We start from the raw sequence: 18,215 nt of genomic DNA on the forward strand, positions 1-18,215 counted from the left end.
ACTTACATGAAGTCAGCTATTGGGAATGGGATAAAAATGATCTATGTAATGGCTGTTTTTCTTCTTTTAATATTTCTTTTCCAAGGAAATTTCTCAGAGAACTAAAAGGTAATGAAAATGTTAACATGACAGCTCAGACCGACTTATATAAAGGACTAGTCAGAGAAACGGCATGTAGAGAACTCAGTGAAGTGAAACGATGACTGTCCTGTTGGGGTGTAGGAATCAAAAGCAAACTCAAGGATTTGGTTATTTTTGAAGTATCTTGACAAACTAGGGAGGGTGCCAGAGGACTGAAGAAAAGCAACTGCTGTACCAGTCTGTTGCGGGGGGGGAGCAGGGAGGAAGCAGTGATCTTGGCAATTATCACCCTTTCAGAGTAACTTCTGTTCCTGGTGACATGATGGAATAAACAGAGGCGGAAAAAAATTTAAAAATACAAAGGGTAAGAGATATATGAGCAATAAGCAGCAGCATAGATTTATAGAGAACAAATCACATCAGACAAACCTGATTACTTTCTCTGATTGAATTTACAAAATTAGTGAAGAGAATGCCACGAACATAATGTATCTGGACTTCGGCAAAGCCTTTGATACACTGCCTCGTAAAATGTTACTTGAAAAATGAACCAGTATTGGCTTGAATATGAATGCAGCCACGTGGGGGGAAAAAACCAAACAAAACAAAAACATGAAAGATGAGAAATAAAAGGGAATGCTAAGCAAAACTGGACGGTGGCAGGGTCACACCTGGCTTTACTCTGATGGCTGCCGCTGATGTGTGAAATGATAGGAAAAGAGGTGCAAGGCTTAAGGAGAGGGGGATAACACAGAGAGGTTTAATTTAGGAGATAACTAATTTCCATCCTGATGTACGCAATTAGTGTGCCAGCAGCGAAATGGAGGAGTTTGGGTACCGAGTTTATTGGTTGCCTATTAAAAAAAATAAGACAACCGAGCAACTAAAGGGTAAGCATACGGCAAGGGCTGCCCCGTTAGCAGGTAAATGCTCTGTAATGGCTCCAACAGCGGCACCAACCGTAGCCTGAATCCACGGAGAAGCGATCGACACCCCCACAGGCCCGCAGCCCGGCCTGAGGGGCGGGTCTGCCGGCGGGGGGTTGGCCCGGCCAGCCCGCCGCTGCAGCGGCCTGCCGGCCGGGCCAACCCCCCGCCGGCAGACCCGCCCCTCAGGCGGGGCGGGCGGGGAGGAAGTGGCCCGGGGAGGCCGGAAGCGCCGTTGAGGAGGGGCTGGCGGAGCAGGGCGCTGGCCGGTGAGTGGGGCCGGGGTGAGGCCCGACGGAGGGCGGCGGGTCCGTGAGGGGGGCGGTGAGGGCAGGGCTTCCCAGTGGGGCCCGGGGTTGTCCGGCAGAAGCACCGGCTTGTCCTCGGAGGAGGGAGGCGGTATGGTCGGGTCCCTGAGGGCGCTCGGACTAAGGGAGGCGGCCTGCGGCAGCAGGTGCTTCACCGGGATGGGGGTGCGGGCGTTTCTGAGCCCGGTAGGAGGTGGGGAGAGAAATCGCACGTCTGCAAGGCACGGGTGGGGAGAGGGAGGTTGTGAGGTGAGGGATTTGGCTAGGACTTTGATATTGGCTCCCTGACAGCCCTGAGGTGGAAGGGGTGGGATTTTTTGGCAGTAGGAGTTGGGGCTTGGTCTCATACACCCTGTTCTAAGGAGCGCAGGGTCCCGCGCACCTTGTTTTGCTGTTGAAGTGATGCTGGCTTTGCAAACTATCTGTTTTACCGTCTGTTTTACTCTCAGCTTTGCTGCTTGTCTACTTTTTGGAAGACTTGATCTGTTTGCTGAGCAGGCTAACCCTTCTCTGTGGCTTACCGACACCAGGTAGCAAACTAGTTGCAGGCTCTCGTACCCTTAAGATATGTAATAGAGCATGTTGCTTCAACACAAAAGATGCAACCTTAAGGCCTTTTCAGACACAGAGCACTTGACCCAACTGCTGCAGTAGCGAGATCTCTGCTACCATGGTTAGAAGAGGGATTTAACCCTTGCAAAAGGAAGGAGCGAGCGTTAGCCCAAGAAGCAGCAGTTGTCGTGCATTGGGTTCTCCCAGGCAACTCCAAAGTAAGTGTGTAACTTGGTTGATGTTACAAAGGCTATAGTGTATTGTATTCTAGTGATGCGTTGGTAGCGGCATTTATGTCTGGTGCTAATTGTTGTCATTTTTAGTAGGCATTGCCAATGGATGAACTGGTGCATGACTTGGCCTCAGCCTTAGAGCAGACTTCAGAACAAAATAAGCTGGATGAGCTATGGGAAGAGATGGCCCTGAGCCCACGGCAGCAGCGGCGTCAGCTTCGCAAGAGACGGGGTCGTAAACGACGCTCAGACTTCACGCATCAGGCAGAGCATGCCTGCTGCTACAGTGAGGCCTCGGAATCAAGCTTGGACGAAGCAGTCAAGGATTGCCGTGAGGTGCTGACGGCCAATTTCAGTGACTCTGATGACATGGCAGTGGTCAAACGACACCCAGCTCTCAGTGCCACCCTGAGAAGCAAGCAACACTCGTGGCATGAGTCAGACTCCTTTACAGAGAATGCGCCCTGTCGACCCCTCAGGCGTCGACGGAAGGTCAAACGTGTGACATCAGAAGTGGCTGCCAGTCTCCAGCAAAAGCTCAGGGTGTCAGAGTGGAACTACGAGAGGGGCTGCAGGTTCAAGTCGGCCAAGAAACAGCGTCTTTCGCGCTGGAAAGAAAATGCCCCTTGGACATCATCCAGTCATGGCCTTTGTGAATCAGGAGAGAACAGGCCCTTCCTCAGCAAAGGGGGAAGGAAGGAGCGGATGGAGTGTGAAGCTGATGAACAGAAACAGGGCTCAGATGAAAACATGTCGGAATGGTGAGATCTTGGTTTCTTCCCTCTGCTAGTCAGATGGCCGCCTTGCTTGCAGCCACTTGTAGATCCTGTGCCTTGCTTTTAGAAGTTCTTATCAAAATTATTCAGTGCTGTTCTCTTTTTGAAGAGGAGAAATATCTCAGCTACTTCTAAACTGTAGATTTTTTCCCAGTCTTTCCTGTCAGCGCTGTACTGATGACCCAAAACACTTCCTTGAAAAGCTGGCAAGCTGATATGTTTCTGACTTCTGTTACACAAGGAGCCCTCTGAACTATCTGTGGCCCTGCAGCTACAAAGTGGCGTGCTTGTGGCCTGAGGTTTGGAGAGTAAATCCATTGTTGGCACTTGTGTTGCATGATTGATATGAACTGGTCTCAGTTTCTTGTTTTCAGAATTTACCATAAGTAGTAATAGAGAACAGACAGATCTCCCATTGTGACCGTTAGCCCTCTGTGCAGGTACTGTGTGAACCTCAGTCAAAATATCTTATTTGCAGTTCATCTCTGCTCTGGATCTGGAATAAGGTCCTGAGAGGCTACCTATGGGGAAAATGTAGCGAGATGATGAAGTTGGGGGAAACTGAATTAATACTTACGGGATGAGCCTGTGCAAACAGTGGAGTCTGGCATGGCTTTGTGTCCAGTTTTGGAGAATTTTGATGAATTTGTGGCAGAATCTCATACAAGAGATGAAAACGAGAAGTGTAAATGTTATGGTCTGAATTTGTTTGTGTGTGTCACTCTTGGGAAGTTTTCCCCTTGAGTGTGACTTTTATTCTCTATGTAAAAGGTTTGGGGTTATAAAACTGCTTCTTTACGAAGAGATTTTTCAGGTTAGAAAAGAAACAACTGCTGAGAATCAAATGGAGGAGATTTCTTAATGAATGGCATACAGAAGGTGAATAGGGTTGTTTATTTGCTAAGTATTGTTGTGTAAGAAGCAGCAGACATTGAGGAAACATTTAAAACAACAAAAAAAAAGTATTATTTTTCGTGAAGCACGAGGTTTGGAGCTCTGCTGTGGGACATTTTGGAGGTCAAAAATTTAAATAAGTCCAACAGGGGGATGTGGAGCATAGATTTATCAGGGGCTGTTAAGCATTACAACCCAGATGGAAGATCTAGCTCAGGAAGTCCTTAAACTGCTGACTGCTAGGAGCTGGAGGAATATACAGAGGAAACAGTAGGTCTGTATTTGTCATGGTCTTATATTCTTTTCTCAAGCATCCACTGTAACAGGCACTATCAGAGAGAGGACAGTGGATTTGGAAAGTATAATTGTTTGATCCAGTATAATTATGCATATGTTAAGGTTCATTTAAGTGTTCTGGCTGTCTAGCTCCTGCAGTTTGTCAGAGTGGACAGGTGGCACTTGGTTATTGAGAGCTTATCCAATAGCTTTTCCAGCTAATAGCTGAAAGTGCAAACTTCTCAATGGTATTTTCTGGGAGGCTGTGAAAAGCATAGGTTGTAGTATGTCCTCACTGTCCTGATCGAGGGGGCCACTATTGCGTTTTTACTAAATCAGTGTGGTTTGTATGTAACCCTTATAGGGTGGAAGTAGCAAAAAATTGGTCATTATTTTTCCTTAAAAAGTGGCTATCGTTTGCTTAAAAAGTGGGTGCAAAGTGGGCCTTTTCAAGAGACTAGAGGATGCCTTTTTGCTAAGAGTTGTTAAAAGTACTTTTATCTTTTCAGAGCTATTTGCTGGTCTTCCAGGAAAGGGAGTGTGTTGAGTAGCCCCTGAATGTTGCATGTCAGTGCTGATGGACTGAGAGATACCCTTACTTGATGTGGCAGTGATGGACAGTGTTCCTTGGGGTTTTTTTCCCACCAGTCAGAGTCTGTTCCATCATGTCAAACTTGAAATTAAACCAGCAGGCTTTCATCCAGCCTTTATTTGTGCCAGCCTTTGAAAGAGTAAATAAACAGCTTTGTCTGGACTGTTACTTGAGGGCCATGCTGGAAGATTGCTTTGTTCTGTCTCAGTTGTCCCTTGCTCTTAAACTAATTATTGTGCAAGTGTCTGCATCAAATGACATTTACCATCTGCTGCCAAATCCTTGGGATTCTCTTTGGAAATCCAGGGGTTGGAATATTTGACCTCTCTAACACCACATGTGTGATCTGTGCTATGACTCACTAGGGAGGGTCAAAGTTGGAGAGAAAAATACATACAACCCTCTTCACTGCAGAGTATCCCTCTCGGCAGTGAAGGATCACGCTTTGGTCTCTGCTGCTCTAAATATAGCACTTTGCTGCTAGCAGCAGAGTGAAACTGGCTGTGTTTACCTCACTCTCCCACTCTGCTCTAGCTGTTTTTTTCTGGTGCCATAAGAGAAGTACTTTGCACAGATGTATAACAAGGGCATATCCTGAGGAAGGGAGGAGAAAACTGGATGCCTAGGAGAGGTAACAGTATGGTTGTCATCGCAAGCTGATGGGAGGGAAAGTGACTGATACAACTTGTGGGACTTAGAAGCAGTCTGTGATGATCTGGTGATTTAGGAAACACTTCGGTACTGAATTGGTCCTGCTACTGTTCACTCTTCTAGTAGTGGGGCATGTCACAAACTAATGTGTTTTTAGGCAAACTAAGTTGTATATTCAGAACTGATTTTTTTTTTTTTCCACTTTCTTTTTCCTTCCCTCCACTGACACTTGCTTTTCTTTGTTACGTAGGAATGAATCTCTGTAAGTGCTAAAATATCCAGCATTTTCTCTAGTTCTGGAAGGCTCCTTATCCTAAGTCAGACCAAAACCGTACTGTATTCAGTAGATGAACTCCCATTCACTGAGAAAGCTTTGGATCCTTAATGAAGAGGTAGTTTTTACAGTTTGCTTGTGGGACTGCACCCAGTCTTTTCCTGGAGAAAGACATGCTGCAGTACTGTGATTCAAAGTGTGTGTGAAATGACATCTTTGAAATTGTTTGCTAAACATGGCAAGAGATGAACACAAATTGAGAGAAGGAAGGATGTGCAGGAACATGATGAGGGAACGATGATGGTTCTAAATTGGGTAATGACGTGACTCAGTTTGATATATAAATGATTGTGGAAACAACAGAGGAACTAAGTGGTCTTAGTTTAAGTAGCCATTTGTGTATTTGTACAAAGGTGACAATTAACTGCTAAGGCTGTTAGAAGTAACATGCTCTTCTGTCCCTTAATGCTTTGAGATTCCTTGCAGTCATAATAAAGCAAAGGCAAATTATATATTGAGTGCTGAAGTTCTTTCTCTTGTTGGTCTAAGCTGAGTACTCCCAGAATGGTCTGGGTTTGGCTTGGGGGCAGAACAAACCATGGTACAAGAGCTGTCTGAAAAATCACTTTGAATGATGTGCTTACTAGTGAGAGATGTGCAGTTTGTCTAATCTACTCTCAAGTGCCATAACTCTTCACAAGACTTTTTCAAACTGGGGCTTATACTGGCTCACCAATGCTGTGTGACTTCACTGGCTTGATGCTGATGTATTTGTTGTGGTTTAACCCATATGGGCAGCTCAGCCCCACACAGCCACTCTCGCACTCCCTCACGGTGGGATGAGGGAGAGAACTGGAAGAGTAAAAGTGAGAAAACTCATGGGTTGACATAAAGTCGGTTTAATAGGTAAGGCAAAAGCTGTGTGCGCAAGCAAAGCAAAATGAGGAATTCATTCACTACTTCCCATCGGCAGGCACATGTTTAGCTGTTTCCAGGAAAGCAGGGCTCCATCACACATAACAGTTACTTGGGAAGACAAATGCTATAACTCCAAATGTCCCCCCTTCCTCCTTCTTTCCCCAGCTTTTATTGCTGAGCATGACATCGTATGGAATATCCCTTTGGTCAGTTGGGGTCAGCTGTCCCAGCCGTGTCCCCTCCCAACTTCTTGTGCACCCCCAGCCTACTCGCTGGCAGGCCAGTGTGAAACAGAGATGGCCTTGGCACTGTTTAAGCACTGTTCAGCAATAACTAAAACATCAGTGTGTTATCAACACTGTTTTGGTCACAAATCCAAAACATAGCACCACAGAGCTACTATGAGGAAAATTTAACTCTATCCCAGCCAAAACCAGTACAGTATTCTGGTCTGGGAGTGTAACCAGTGCTCATCCTGAGTGTGCAGTACAGTCACTTTAGCCTGTGGAAGGGAGCTGTTTCGATGACAGCCTGCAGTGGCAGTCAAGAGCCTGGCTAAGCTGATGAATTGGAGGCCAGTCTCTCCGTAAAGAGAAAATTCCTCTCTCTTGGAAGGCAAGTGACAAAGACAGAGTGTTCAGCTTCCCCTCCTTCTCCAGCCCAGCCTGACCTTCTGCAGCCCCTCTGTGCCTCTTGTTTTCTTATTTTTATAGAAAATCAATATCCCTCCTGACACAAACAATAGCTCAGGCAAAAGAATAAATGGGGGAAACCTGAGATCTCTGTCCATCACCTCTCACTTTAACTCCCCCAAACTATTTAATTATAAGCATGCTTTGCTCCAGGTGTTTGTGACAGTGAAATTGCTAAATGAGGACCATTTTAACCAAAGATTGGGTGATCAATAACACTCTATAGCAGTAGCTTGTTGGATCAATAGCATTCATTATTTCATGGTTAAGGTAAGTAGCCTCCTTTGCAAGTGGAGGTCATTAATCAGTGCTTACTGGACCTGCAGAAAGGCTCGTGTAGGAGTCTAGTTTGTGTTCAGCCCTGAAGTGTAAAAGGGGTGGTGAAGAGGGTGAGATCCTTGAAAGTTTGTTCCAGTAAAGCACTGGCAGTAACGCGTATCTATAAGGAACTAAAGAGCTCTCAGTACAACAGGATGCTTAAAGTACTGTTAATATGATCTGGAATCTTGACTTAATGCTTTTTCCTTTCTCAGGCACCTTTCCTCTGAGGATGCTAAAACCCTTATGAAGCAGTCAATCCTCGCATCTGCTGCTTGTGAGGACTATTAATCCAGGCTTTCAAAAGGGAAAGCAGACACGCTAAGAGATTTGCCCAGGGTCATACAGTGAGTTGGTAGGAGAGCTAGGAATGAAACGAATGACTCGTGGTTCTCAGTCCTTGGCCTTAATTGCTGTGGTGTATATGTGGGAGGGTGAATGGATGGCCAAACTTTGTAATGGATTGATTTGGAATTTGATATTAACTTACATACTGAAATGTGGGAATGATGTACAGACTGTTCATCCTTTAAGTTTAAATGGCCTTTATACAATGGTGAAGGTGCAGAGTTTGTAGATATCCAGCATGATGGGTTGATATGGCTACTAGAGTGCATTTTCTAAGAGCAATAATATGCTCACAAAATGGGGTTTTGTTATGTGCCTGCAATTCTTTGGGGGGACACATCTTGTGATCCCTCATCCTTCAGCCTTTTGGATTGAGGGGTCCCCAGTTGATACTGGTGTCTAGTATGATCCAATTTCCCTGGAAAAGAGGGACCCAGAGATGCTTTCTAAGAGCATGCCCTGATCAGAGATTGATTCTAGTGCTGAGTTATACCTGATGTTCACATCTAAGGCCTTAGCACTAAGGGTGTGTGCAATAAGTAGTTTGTGCTTGTTCTAATATCTCTCAGCGAAATCGGGGGAGGTATTGCCCGAAGTGTCCAAGGATTGATTTAATATCAGCATTAAAGCCATCAGATGCTTGGGACTGACCTGAGCATGTACTTCTGCTACAAATACTCATCCAACTTTACAGTCAATTAACAGCTTTCTACACATTAATTTCTGGTTTAATTCTTTGGTTCAAGAATTAAGTCTTCTGTAACTGCTTCAGCAAATGCAAAGCGTGCTGTAACAAGGTTGCATTCAGCAGCAGCAAGTCATGCTGTGCTAAGGTATTTAGCTGAAGAGTTGTGAATGTACCAGCTGCTCTTCCCTCCAAATAAAATAAAAGTTGCCGTAGATTGAAGGGGGGTTTATGTACCTGTATAACACTTTTGAGAAAGAGGAATCTGAACTGGAAAACTTCAGAGGGTTTTCAGTAGCTGTTAAGTGACCCAAGGACAGAGTTTTTAACTGCACTTAATTTCCTAGTGAGTATTCCAGACAATGTCATAGTTAGCTTATTAACTCTAGTACCCGAGGCAAATGCCATTGTATTAATTACTTTTTGATAACTTAGAACTAGACTAGATACAGGATTCTACTCTTTTTCAAATGATGCAGTATTGCTAGGTTTTAACAGAAAGCAATTATGTCCTGTGCTAGGGCTAGCCACGTGTCTGAAATACAATTTCTGTGAGATGTGTAAAGCATTTTGGGCTCAGATAAGCTAGTAAAATGTAATAAAGTGGGTTTTGTTTTATATCTGCTGCAATTGTAACAATGGGGTTTTTTTGTTTGTTTTTGTTCCAGTGAAACCAGCAGTGTATGCAGCAGCAGTGATACTGGCCTGTTTACCAATGATGAGGGCCGCCAAGGTAACAACTGTCCTGTGATTTTCCTCATGTGTTGCTGGGGAATTTCTCTTGCTTTCTTTAAAAATACAAAGAAAGATCTATGTTTGAGGATGGACAGAGAGGGACGTATGGGAGAAAGGCCAGTGGCTGGGAGGGACTAGAAGTTAAGAAATGAGTTCAGGGCTACAAAGGTGTGATTTTGATAACAGTACACTCTTCCTGCTGAAATACTTTGTATATCAGACCTATAACATTTGAAATATAAGAAGCTATTATTATGGAAAGGCACGGAAATACAAGAGGAGTTTGAGCTCTCCATAATGAAAGAGCAGAGCTTATGATTTGTTTCTATAGGTGTTTTAATTGTTGTCTACATACCATTAGTGCCTGAAGCTGTTTTAGTTGTTTTCTCTATGGGCAGGAAGAGATGATGTGAAAAAAAATCAGTTAGTACTGACAAGTAACCTAATGGACTGTGCTAAGAAGACAAAAGTAATATGTGATAGGTTTTATTTCTTTAAATACACGCTCCTCCCTTGCTCTTGTGTGCATTGGTTGAGCCTAGTATTTTCAATGTCTGTTGTAGAAATGGTTTCTTAGGAGGTTTGAGTGTGGAGTGTAATCTGGTTTTATTTATCAGTGACAGCACAGTGTCTGGTTTATGGGAGATATGGCAGAAGTAAGTGTGAAAGAGGTTGTAGTAGGCACATAGGCACTCAGGACTATTATATTTGGAGTAGGTGGAATGTGACCCTAGAGACCTGTAATTCCATGCAGCTTCTGCTGGTGTGCACTCTGATTCTGTCACATTTCATAAGCTAAGATTTGGATGAGATCGCTTCTGGGAATATATGAGTGCTAAAGGAAGCAGTATCAATAACTCAGTAGGAAACGCTGCTTCCACTATCTTGTAACTGACCCAGGTATCTCTATGTGAGGCAACATGATGATAGCAAATATGCTTATGTGTTTTCTGATGATACGTTAGGCTGTAGGGCTGATCTGTTATGATCTTAGGTGGCTTAGAGTAGGGATTTCAAGTATCAGCTTTGACCTTTGCTGAAAAATAACAGTTTCCAGCCTCCCATCCTTCAAAAGCCACAGAAAAGTCAAATCTTTTGTCCTCTCTCTTTACCGATGACTGTTCTGGGGGAGCTGAAATTAGTGAGCACTTGCATATCAGATGATGAAGCAGGATGGTGACTGAAGTGTTGAATTTTTACTTCATCCCCTGAAGCAAGATTATTGTAGACTGGATAAGTATATATATACACTTGTATATGCTTGCCCTATATACTTGCCCTGGTTTTATACCCTGTTTTAGGCATTAACTTTTGGCTGCTACTAGAAGTAGGATACCCAGTATACAAAAGCATGTAGAATATACTACTTAAATAAATTAATAAAATCCAATTACAACCTTCCCTGTCCAGGTACTAGAAGAGATTTGATTGTAGTCATCAGGTCTCTGTCTGTTCAAACAGTTTATACTATAATAGCTTTCTGGCCAAGATGTTTTAGCTTATAGTTATGTTAAAAAGGGTTAAAAAATGTTGTTGCTTTCCTGAATGTTGCTAACCTGAATGTTATTTAACTTTCAGGTTAAATAAAAAACTTCTCCCTTTCCTTTTTTTAGACAATTTCTAGTCATAAAATAAATAATAAACAGCTCTCCACTTCAGTGAGATGGAGAGAACACAAAACTTTTTTTTTGGTCACAGATCATCATCTTAGAAATAATTTTCTAGTACAATTCCAAACTGAATAATGGGAAATCTAAGATAGCAGTGTACTTAAATTGAATGTAGTTTTTTTTCCCCCCTTCTTTTGAGGTTATGTCACATAATATTTATACTGTTGCTAATTAAATAGGTTGTCTTTGCAATTCCAGCTACCAGTGTACTTCTGTGAGCAGAGAATGGTCCTAGTTTATAATTTGATTGTAAGGTTGGGTTTTTTTTGGTTTGTTTTTTCTGTTGTTGTGAGGTGATTTTGGTTGTGTTTTTGTGTCTTGGTTGTTTTGGGGTTTTTTTTTGTTTGTTTTTTAAAATACATTGGGATCTCTCATGGTGAAAGTTACTGTGGTATAAGCATATGATCCTGATTGTTAAAGTTGGTCTTGTGAAAGTAGTGATTTGAGATATGACAGTGCACTATGCTCATAGATCCAAAACTGTAGGGGCATTTTTGCACAAATTATGATCACTTAGAAGAAATATCCAACATTACTTAGTTTTAATTTACTATAAGGTGGGTAGGGATATTAATATTTTAAAATATATTTGTCACAGGCATGCTAAGTCAACTGACATATCACAGAAATAAAAAGCAATGTCAGAGCTTTGGGATGAAGTGTTCTCGCTGTCCTACCTGTTGGTGATTGGAGTTGGTTTTGGCTGTTGCTTCTTCTGTTATGTGCAAGATTGCAGCATTCTTACTAGGATAAGGTTTTTTTCTTTTTCTTGGTGTGTGTGGTTTTTTTTTTTTTTTTTGTCTGGCAAGATGTGTGGGTAGGCATAACAGACTTCAGTCAGGAATAATGTAACTTCGTGAGGAAAGGACAGTAAGTGGGGATGCTTGAGTTGAGACTTAATGGTAGGCAAATGAGAGTTTTCCCTAAGTCAGGTGTGTTAGTTTTTTAAGGCAAGGTGAAGTACCTTGCAATTACATGGGACTGTTTGTTAGTTGGGCTACTGAAATGCTCAGTGTGTCAGGTTCTTTGCCCTCTTCCTTTTTTCTTACGCTGCTCACATGCTACTGCATTCAGGGGGTTTCTGGCCAGGCAGGTTTACCATGAATGGTGTCTGATGTAGACTGCAGCTGCATTAATTACAGTGATCCTGCTTTATGGAGACTTTGGTCATGACTTCTGTTGCTGCTGCTCTAGTTTTGCAGAGGGTTTGTAGTTCTGACAGGTTCTAAGAAATTTTGATTGAGACAGACTTACAGCATGGTTAGTACTTACACTCAGAGTGACCATTTCTAATAGTTGCGTGTTTTCCTCTTAGCTGCTGTCTTAGGGGACTAGGGATCTTTCTCATCAGTGAGTACGCTCCTTTTGCTTACTCTGTGAGCCTGGTCTTCTCCTGTTGTGAAGTCTCTCCTGTGACAGCCTGTAACGTGTGCCAAATGATTGGCCTCTACCTCTGTCACAGTAATTACTTCAGAGAAAGAGTTGTGCATAAGACATCACACAACATTGAACTCAGGTTGATGAGATGCAGTTCCAACAGAGTGCTAAAGCTGCCCCAGGCAGGTCTATAAAGAGGGCTTTGTTCTATAGGGAAATTCTGTAGACTGATGAGTTGGATAGTTTAAAGCATTTAGCGAGGCCCCATAGTTGCTGCAGATCATTGAAACAGAATACAAATATAAGGCTCTTCAGGAAGGAATTCCTAATGAGACTTCAGCTGTTTCACATCCAGAAATGCATACCTGTGGTATTTTTTGGGACTGTGACAGGGCACATTGATGTTACTTGTGGCTAATTCCATCCTATTTCTTTAGGAGATGATGAGCAAAGTGATTGGTTTTATGAAGGAGAATGTGTTCCAGGATTCACTGTCCCCAACCTTCTTCCCAAGTGGGGAGCTGACCACCGATCTGAAGTGGAGCGGATTGACTCAGGCCTGGACAAGCTCTCAGATTCCACGTTCCTTTTGCCCTCGCGGCCAGCTCAGAGAGGTGAGGTGCATAAGGAATGCCATGTGTTTGAGAACTTTTGATGTGATGGCAAGAGTAGATTCTGTTCATAGGTGCTGCAATTTAAACTAATATTAGTGATCTGCTTTTTTAATGATCCAATTAAAAATAGCTGCACTACTGGAGCGGATACTAAAATACTCATACCAGGTGCTCACGTTCTTGAGTCTTCTTTTTTTAAATATGGATTTTATTTGATTTGTGAATAAAATGGCATATCTACCTCTTGATGATTGAGAAACAAGAGACAGAGGATCTGATTTGACAACTGAACTAACTGTTTTTCCTGGTGGTTTTGTCAGGAAGGATCTTCTGTATTCGTTGCTCAGTTTTTCTGGGTTTGCTTTACAGGATTTCATGCTCGCCTGAATCGTCTTCCAGGAGCTGCTGCCCGTTGTCTCCGAAAAGGTCGGAGGAGGCTTGTTGGCAAGGTATTCCCTTTTGCAGGATAATAATTTTGTATTTCCAGTGCTGATCAGTCCTGAAGTACTATTCTAAGATATCATGTGAATTGTCTTCCACAGAAAGGGGCCCTGTACATTTTTTGTTTCATGTATTGTTTGATTTGTTTAACTGCTTTGACTGTCAGAAGTTGATTGAGTGACTAAGTGGATTTTAAGACAGGTTTGGAGTGGCAAAGACAGTTGATCAGTGCTAAAAGCAGTATGAAAGGAGGTCTGAAGATGAATGACAGGGAGCATAAATATCAAGAAGATTTAGACAGAATGTAGGGGAAAATGATGATGGCATGAGACTTGTACATGCTCATAATCTGAGACTATAAGGGCAGAGAGGTGACTCAAAGGTGAAGGAAGGCCAAATTTTAGGTAGGGAAGCAGACTGATATGAATAGCGGCAAAGGAAGGTGGTTTTAGCAGTTGCATTTTTAGTGGGGAGGCAGAAGAATAAAAGGGTATATGCAGTAATGCAGACAAAGTTACCCAAAGCCATTGACTAGGTTTATTATATGTAGGGCAAACAACAAACAAAATCATAGAATCATAGAATGCTTTGGATTGGAAGGGACCTTTACAGGTCATCTAGTTCAACCCCCCTGCAAGAGCAGGGACATCTTTGACTAGATCAGGTTGCTCAGAGCCCCATCCAACCTGACCTTGAATGTTTCCAGGGATGGGGCCTCCACTACCTCTCTGGGCAACCTGTTCCAGTGCCTCACCACCCTCATTGTAAAAAATTTCTTTCTTAAATCCAGTCTAAATCTGCCTTCCCTTAGTTTAAAACCATTGTTCCTTGTCCTGTCACAAGAGACAAGGAGCAGCACAACAGAACTAAAATGTTAGTCCTGTTTCTAAAGGAATAAGCAATACTTTGCAGATGCCTGTCTAAAAGAGGGAGAGATACACCTGGTTGGGTCTGGATCTTGGAGTGTTGAATGCTGCTGTCTGTTGTAAAAGATGTGTCTGAGAAAGAAGGTGTTGGCTGTGTTTGGCTTTACTTTTATTTGGATGTGCTCTGTGCTTTTGAAAATATTGGTGTATATTCTGAGCTGACTGGCTTTAGAGAGTCTGTTAACAAGGTGTGTTAGAGGGGCCTGGAGTCTAGAGGAGTGCAACTTCTTCCTTCTGTTCAGTCACACTTGAAAGATCCTTGTTTGCCCCTTCTTTCTTCCACTCACCTTGCTTAGTTGTAACCAGCGTTTAAAATATGAATCCTCAGCTCACAAAAGACTGGCTTTGGGTAGGGTTCCTCAGGCCACCTGCAAGTGGCTGGGCCTGTTGGCAGCACCTCTAATGATCCAAATGAGAAGGATAATATTTACTTGTTTAATTCATCTTCATCACCTTAAAGGGATCTTTGTCATTTGCAGCGGAGGTCACTGCTCCCCCTTCCCCATCTCTCTAAATTGTAATCATAAATAATGAGTTTCATTCAGAGCTCCCCGCCAGCGAGCTGCTAATTACCAAAAGTACGGCTTGTAATTTACACAGTAATAAACCGTAAATTTAAACATTACGGCACTGTAAGTTAATAATTTTCCTGCTGTAACAAATAGCACATCTTTCACCCCGGCTGCTAAAACTCCCCCCAAACTTTGAGTGTGTTTTGCCTATGTACCTGGCACAAACTGTGAAGAATCTTACCTGTGAAAGCCTTTTACCCTCATCTTCAGACCCTTACTGCAAAGTATATTTCTTTCTTGGAGGTAGTAGCAATGCAGATATGAACAGCTCGTGCTTCAGGCTGTGTGTGTACGTGTATGTCAGCATCAAGTACGTGCACAGGGCAGTGGCTTGCAGGGAGAAACATACTCCCAGAGCAAGTTCTTTCTCCTAGGATCTATCTTTTATTTAGCTGCTAGAGATCCTGCTGCTGAATTGCTGCTTTCAGAAAGGGCAAAAGCTTCATGCATATTCCTTGTTTCATTCACCTGTGCTTGGTGAATCCCCATTGTTAGTGGGACAGTGTGATGTTCTGTCTTGCAGCCTGTTACTGGCCCAGCTGACCCCAGCAACCTGGAAATAAGCACTTCTCAGCCATTTCCCCTGTTCTTAACTGCATTCTTGTGCTGCATACTTTGTACCGGTCCAGTCCTTGGTGTGCCCCTCTGCAAGCAAATACTGTCACTAAAATAATAAAAAACAAGCCCCACAAATAAAAATGAATGATTTTCTGCCATTCTAATTAGTTAAATCAGCTCAGTTGAGGTTCTAAAAGGAGAGGGTGAATATGTTTAGCTGAGAGTGGGCTGGGAAGGAAAGAATGTGGCCCAGGGGAGTAAGATCTGTTCTTATTGGCAGCAGCGAACTATAATGTCTGCTTGCTGTGTGAGAGTCTGCAACCTTTCACCTGTCTTTGTGTTTCAGGAGACCTCCATGAGCACTCTGGGCACCGAGAGGCTAGGTCATATTGTTAGTGATCCGCGCCAGAAAGAGTAAGGTCCTTAACAGCTGTTGTGTAGAACTTTGGGAGGGGAGGAAGAACTATAGGGTCCTCTTCCCTCCTGGGACTGAAGGGAATGAAAAACTGGGTGGTAACTTAAGCATGCAGTGACCTGTGGAATGGGAGACAGTCCTCTACTGATGGCTTCTCCGTTTTCTCATTTGCAATTGCTGACTTCCCTTTTGTTCATAAGACTGCCCCAGCGTGTGGACACTGCTCAAATGCCCTTTTGGTTACAGTCAGCTTTTTCTTCCCCCCTCCGTTATAATGTGCCATTGCAATAACTGCAGAGCTTGTGCACAGCATGAGAAGACTGAACTCTATATGTTAGTTATTTAAAAAGCTTCTGTGTGGAGTCACGCTATGGGCGCAGACTACAGAAATGATGCTGACAAAGCAGCTGCGAAACTGCTTTCTCTTTCTTTGGTGTTCTGTCTCCTTCCCCAATTAGTATATTTAAATTGTAGTCAGCACCGGAAATAGTCATGGTGCCTATCCTTTGTCCTCCCTCTAATGCTATTATGTTGGGCAAAGGATAGTTAAGGGTGGCACCTCTTGACTGTAGTGCAGTGGGTCCAGCCTTCACCAGCTGTTGATATCCAGTTTTCTTCCTTGGTTCTGAAATTAATTGTTTTTAATATGAGACCTGCTGATGTTTAATCTTTCTCCTTCTCCATCTTTGTTCTTCCCTTTGCCTTCTCTGCTTACCCAAAACCCTCCTTTTCGCCATACCCCTCTGCTGTGTTTGCTCCTTCCTTGGCATTGCTCCCACCTGTCCTTCTGACTCTGCCTCCTTCCAGTTTTTGGTTACCATCCATGGGGAAGAGAGATCGCAACCAGGTAAGCTGACTCTGCTCTTCCTTTTTTATTTTCTTGGTTTCCTTCTCTCTAGAAAGAACAAAGTGCCGCCTTCTGATTTCCCACACACTGTGGCCTGTGCACATGAGGTAAGGCAGCCCTCTCCCTTCTCACTTTGGTAACTGATGTCTTCTGGGCTTTGAACACAACCCATGTCTGTGGTATTATATTGTCTATTTAAACTGAATAGCTCAGGAACTCCTTTTGTTTATCTCCCTGTTTCAGGTTAGTGTAGGCCTTCCTTTCTGACAGTGAGTGGGAGGCAAAATGCCTCTTGGCAGGAGGAACTTTGGCCTCTCAAAATTCCATAAGAATTGGAACATTTTTCTCATTTAAATGCTTTGTTTTGTCTTGTTTGGCTCAGGCTTCTACCTGGTAGTCTCATCAACAGAGAAGGGAAAAAAATGGTGAGCTGATTGTAGTTAAATAGCAGCCATAACAGGAAAATGCAAGAGGTGATAAGCAAGAGAAATAGTCGTTCTTTTAACTGAAACTCTTGTGTATGCACTTTTAATATTCCTCAGTAGGTCTTTCATAGCTTCAGTGTTAGGAGGCTTTTTTACTTAAGATATAAGAGCTGAGATTCTTGATAGCAGAAAGCAAAAAGGATCTTCCATTTGAGCAGTCATGTTGTAACAGTGTTCCTAGCTGTGCATGCTCCCTTCTGTTCCTTTGCGACTTGGTTTTTGGTTGGTGAGCAGCAGGATTGAAATCTGTTTTACCCTTCAGGTGACTAAAAATACATATATGGCAAGAAATATTTTTCAGGCCTTTATGCAATTGTGTATTTTCTGTTAATGAGAACATTTCATATACCACTTTTATATTGCTAAAGATAAGAATGTTAACTACATAAGCTTTAAAATGACCAAAATAAATTACTTTTGTTTTTCTTAAATGAACTTGAATCAGCTACAGAGGGTGACTGGTGATTCTCCCCTACTGTGCAGCTGCAGTGTTAGTTCGCTGACAGTAAACTAACAGTCCAACTTAAGGAGGAGCTCTCTGATAGCAAGCAGCTTTGTGGTGTGTAGTGCCCCTTCTTTCTCAGAAAAGTTGAAGGCTGAGTTCTAGAGTTGCAGATAGCTTTTGTGATGAGTCCTGCTACAGATGTGGATTATTCATGTGTCCTTATTTAAAAATGCATCAGTAATCCTAGTAATACAAGAAAAGTGTTCTGGAGATTGGTGTAACACTTTGCAAAGCAGATGGAAATGAATTTCCTGTTTGCAATGTGAATTATAAATAAAGAGGAGACGCTGAATGCAAGTGTAATGCAGGTAGCCCAGAGAAACTACCAGTCTAAACCTTCTGTTTGCATATTGAGCAAAGTTTGCTCCATGCACTGATTGACTAGATTATTCCATTTCTGTCCTGACCTGTAAAGAAAAAAAATATCTTAAGAGTTGCGTCTTCTATAACAAGCTGTCTCGCACAGGTTTGATGCCTTCAGGATTTGTCTAATGTATGTCTAAAAAAGGATCTAAGATTAGCCTGACCATGCAGTGTTTCAGAAAT

The 18,215-nt window shown here is 42.9% G+C and overlaps 1 protein-coding gene across 10 annotated transcripts in view; it reads left to right on the top strand.

The window, feature by feature from the left end:
- Positions 1 to 1,186: 1,186 nt before the first annotated feature.
- The window catches only part of GPATCH2L (G-patch domain containing 2 like), a 33,884-nt gene continuing 16,855 nt past the window's right edge, over positions 1,187 to 18,215 (top strand). For 2 of the 10 annotated variants that reach the window (XM_072863842.1, XM_072863849.1), the window contains exons 1-8: positions 1,231 to 1,276; positions 1,765 to 2,085; positions 2,191 to 2,861; positions 9,193 to 9,257; positions 12,744 to 12,920; positions 13,290 to 13,369; positions 15,764 to 15,831; positions 16,732 to 16,786. In XM_072863842.1, the coding sequence (XP_072719943.1) occupies positions 2,203 to 2,861; positions 9,193 to 9,257; positions 12,744 to 12,920; positions 13,290 to 13,369; positions 15,764 to 15,831; positions 16,732 to 16,786 (1,104 nt within the window). In that variant the 5' untranslated portion in view covers positions 1,231 to 1,276; positions 1,765 to 2,085; positions 2,191 to 2,202. Of the gene's footprint in view, positions 1,277 to 1,764; positions 2,086 to 2,190; positions 2,862 to 9,192; positions 9,258 to 12,743; positions 12,921 to 13,289; positions 13,370 to 15,763; positions 15,832 to 16,639; positions 16,680 to 16,731; positions 16,787 to 18,215 lie in introns of those variants that run through there. The other 8 variants (XM_072863848.1, XM_072863843.1, XM_072863851.1 and 5 more) reach the window with 8 other exon arrangements.

The sequence above is a fragment of the Ciconia boyciana genome, chromosome 6, assembly GCF_034638445.1.
Source record: "Ciconia boyciana chromosome 6, ASM3463844v1, whole genome shotgun sequence".
NCBI lineage: Eukaryota > Metazoa > Chordata > Aves > Ciconiiformes > Ciconiidae > Ciconia > Ciconia boyciana.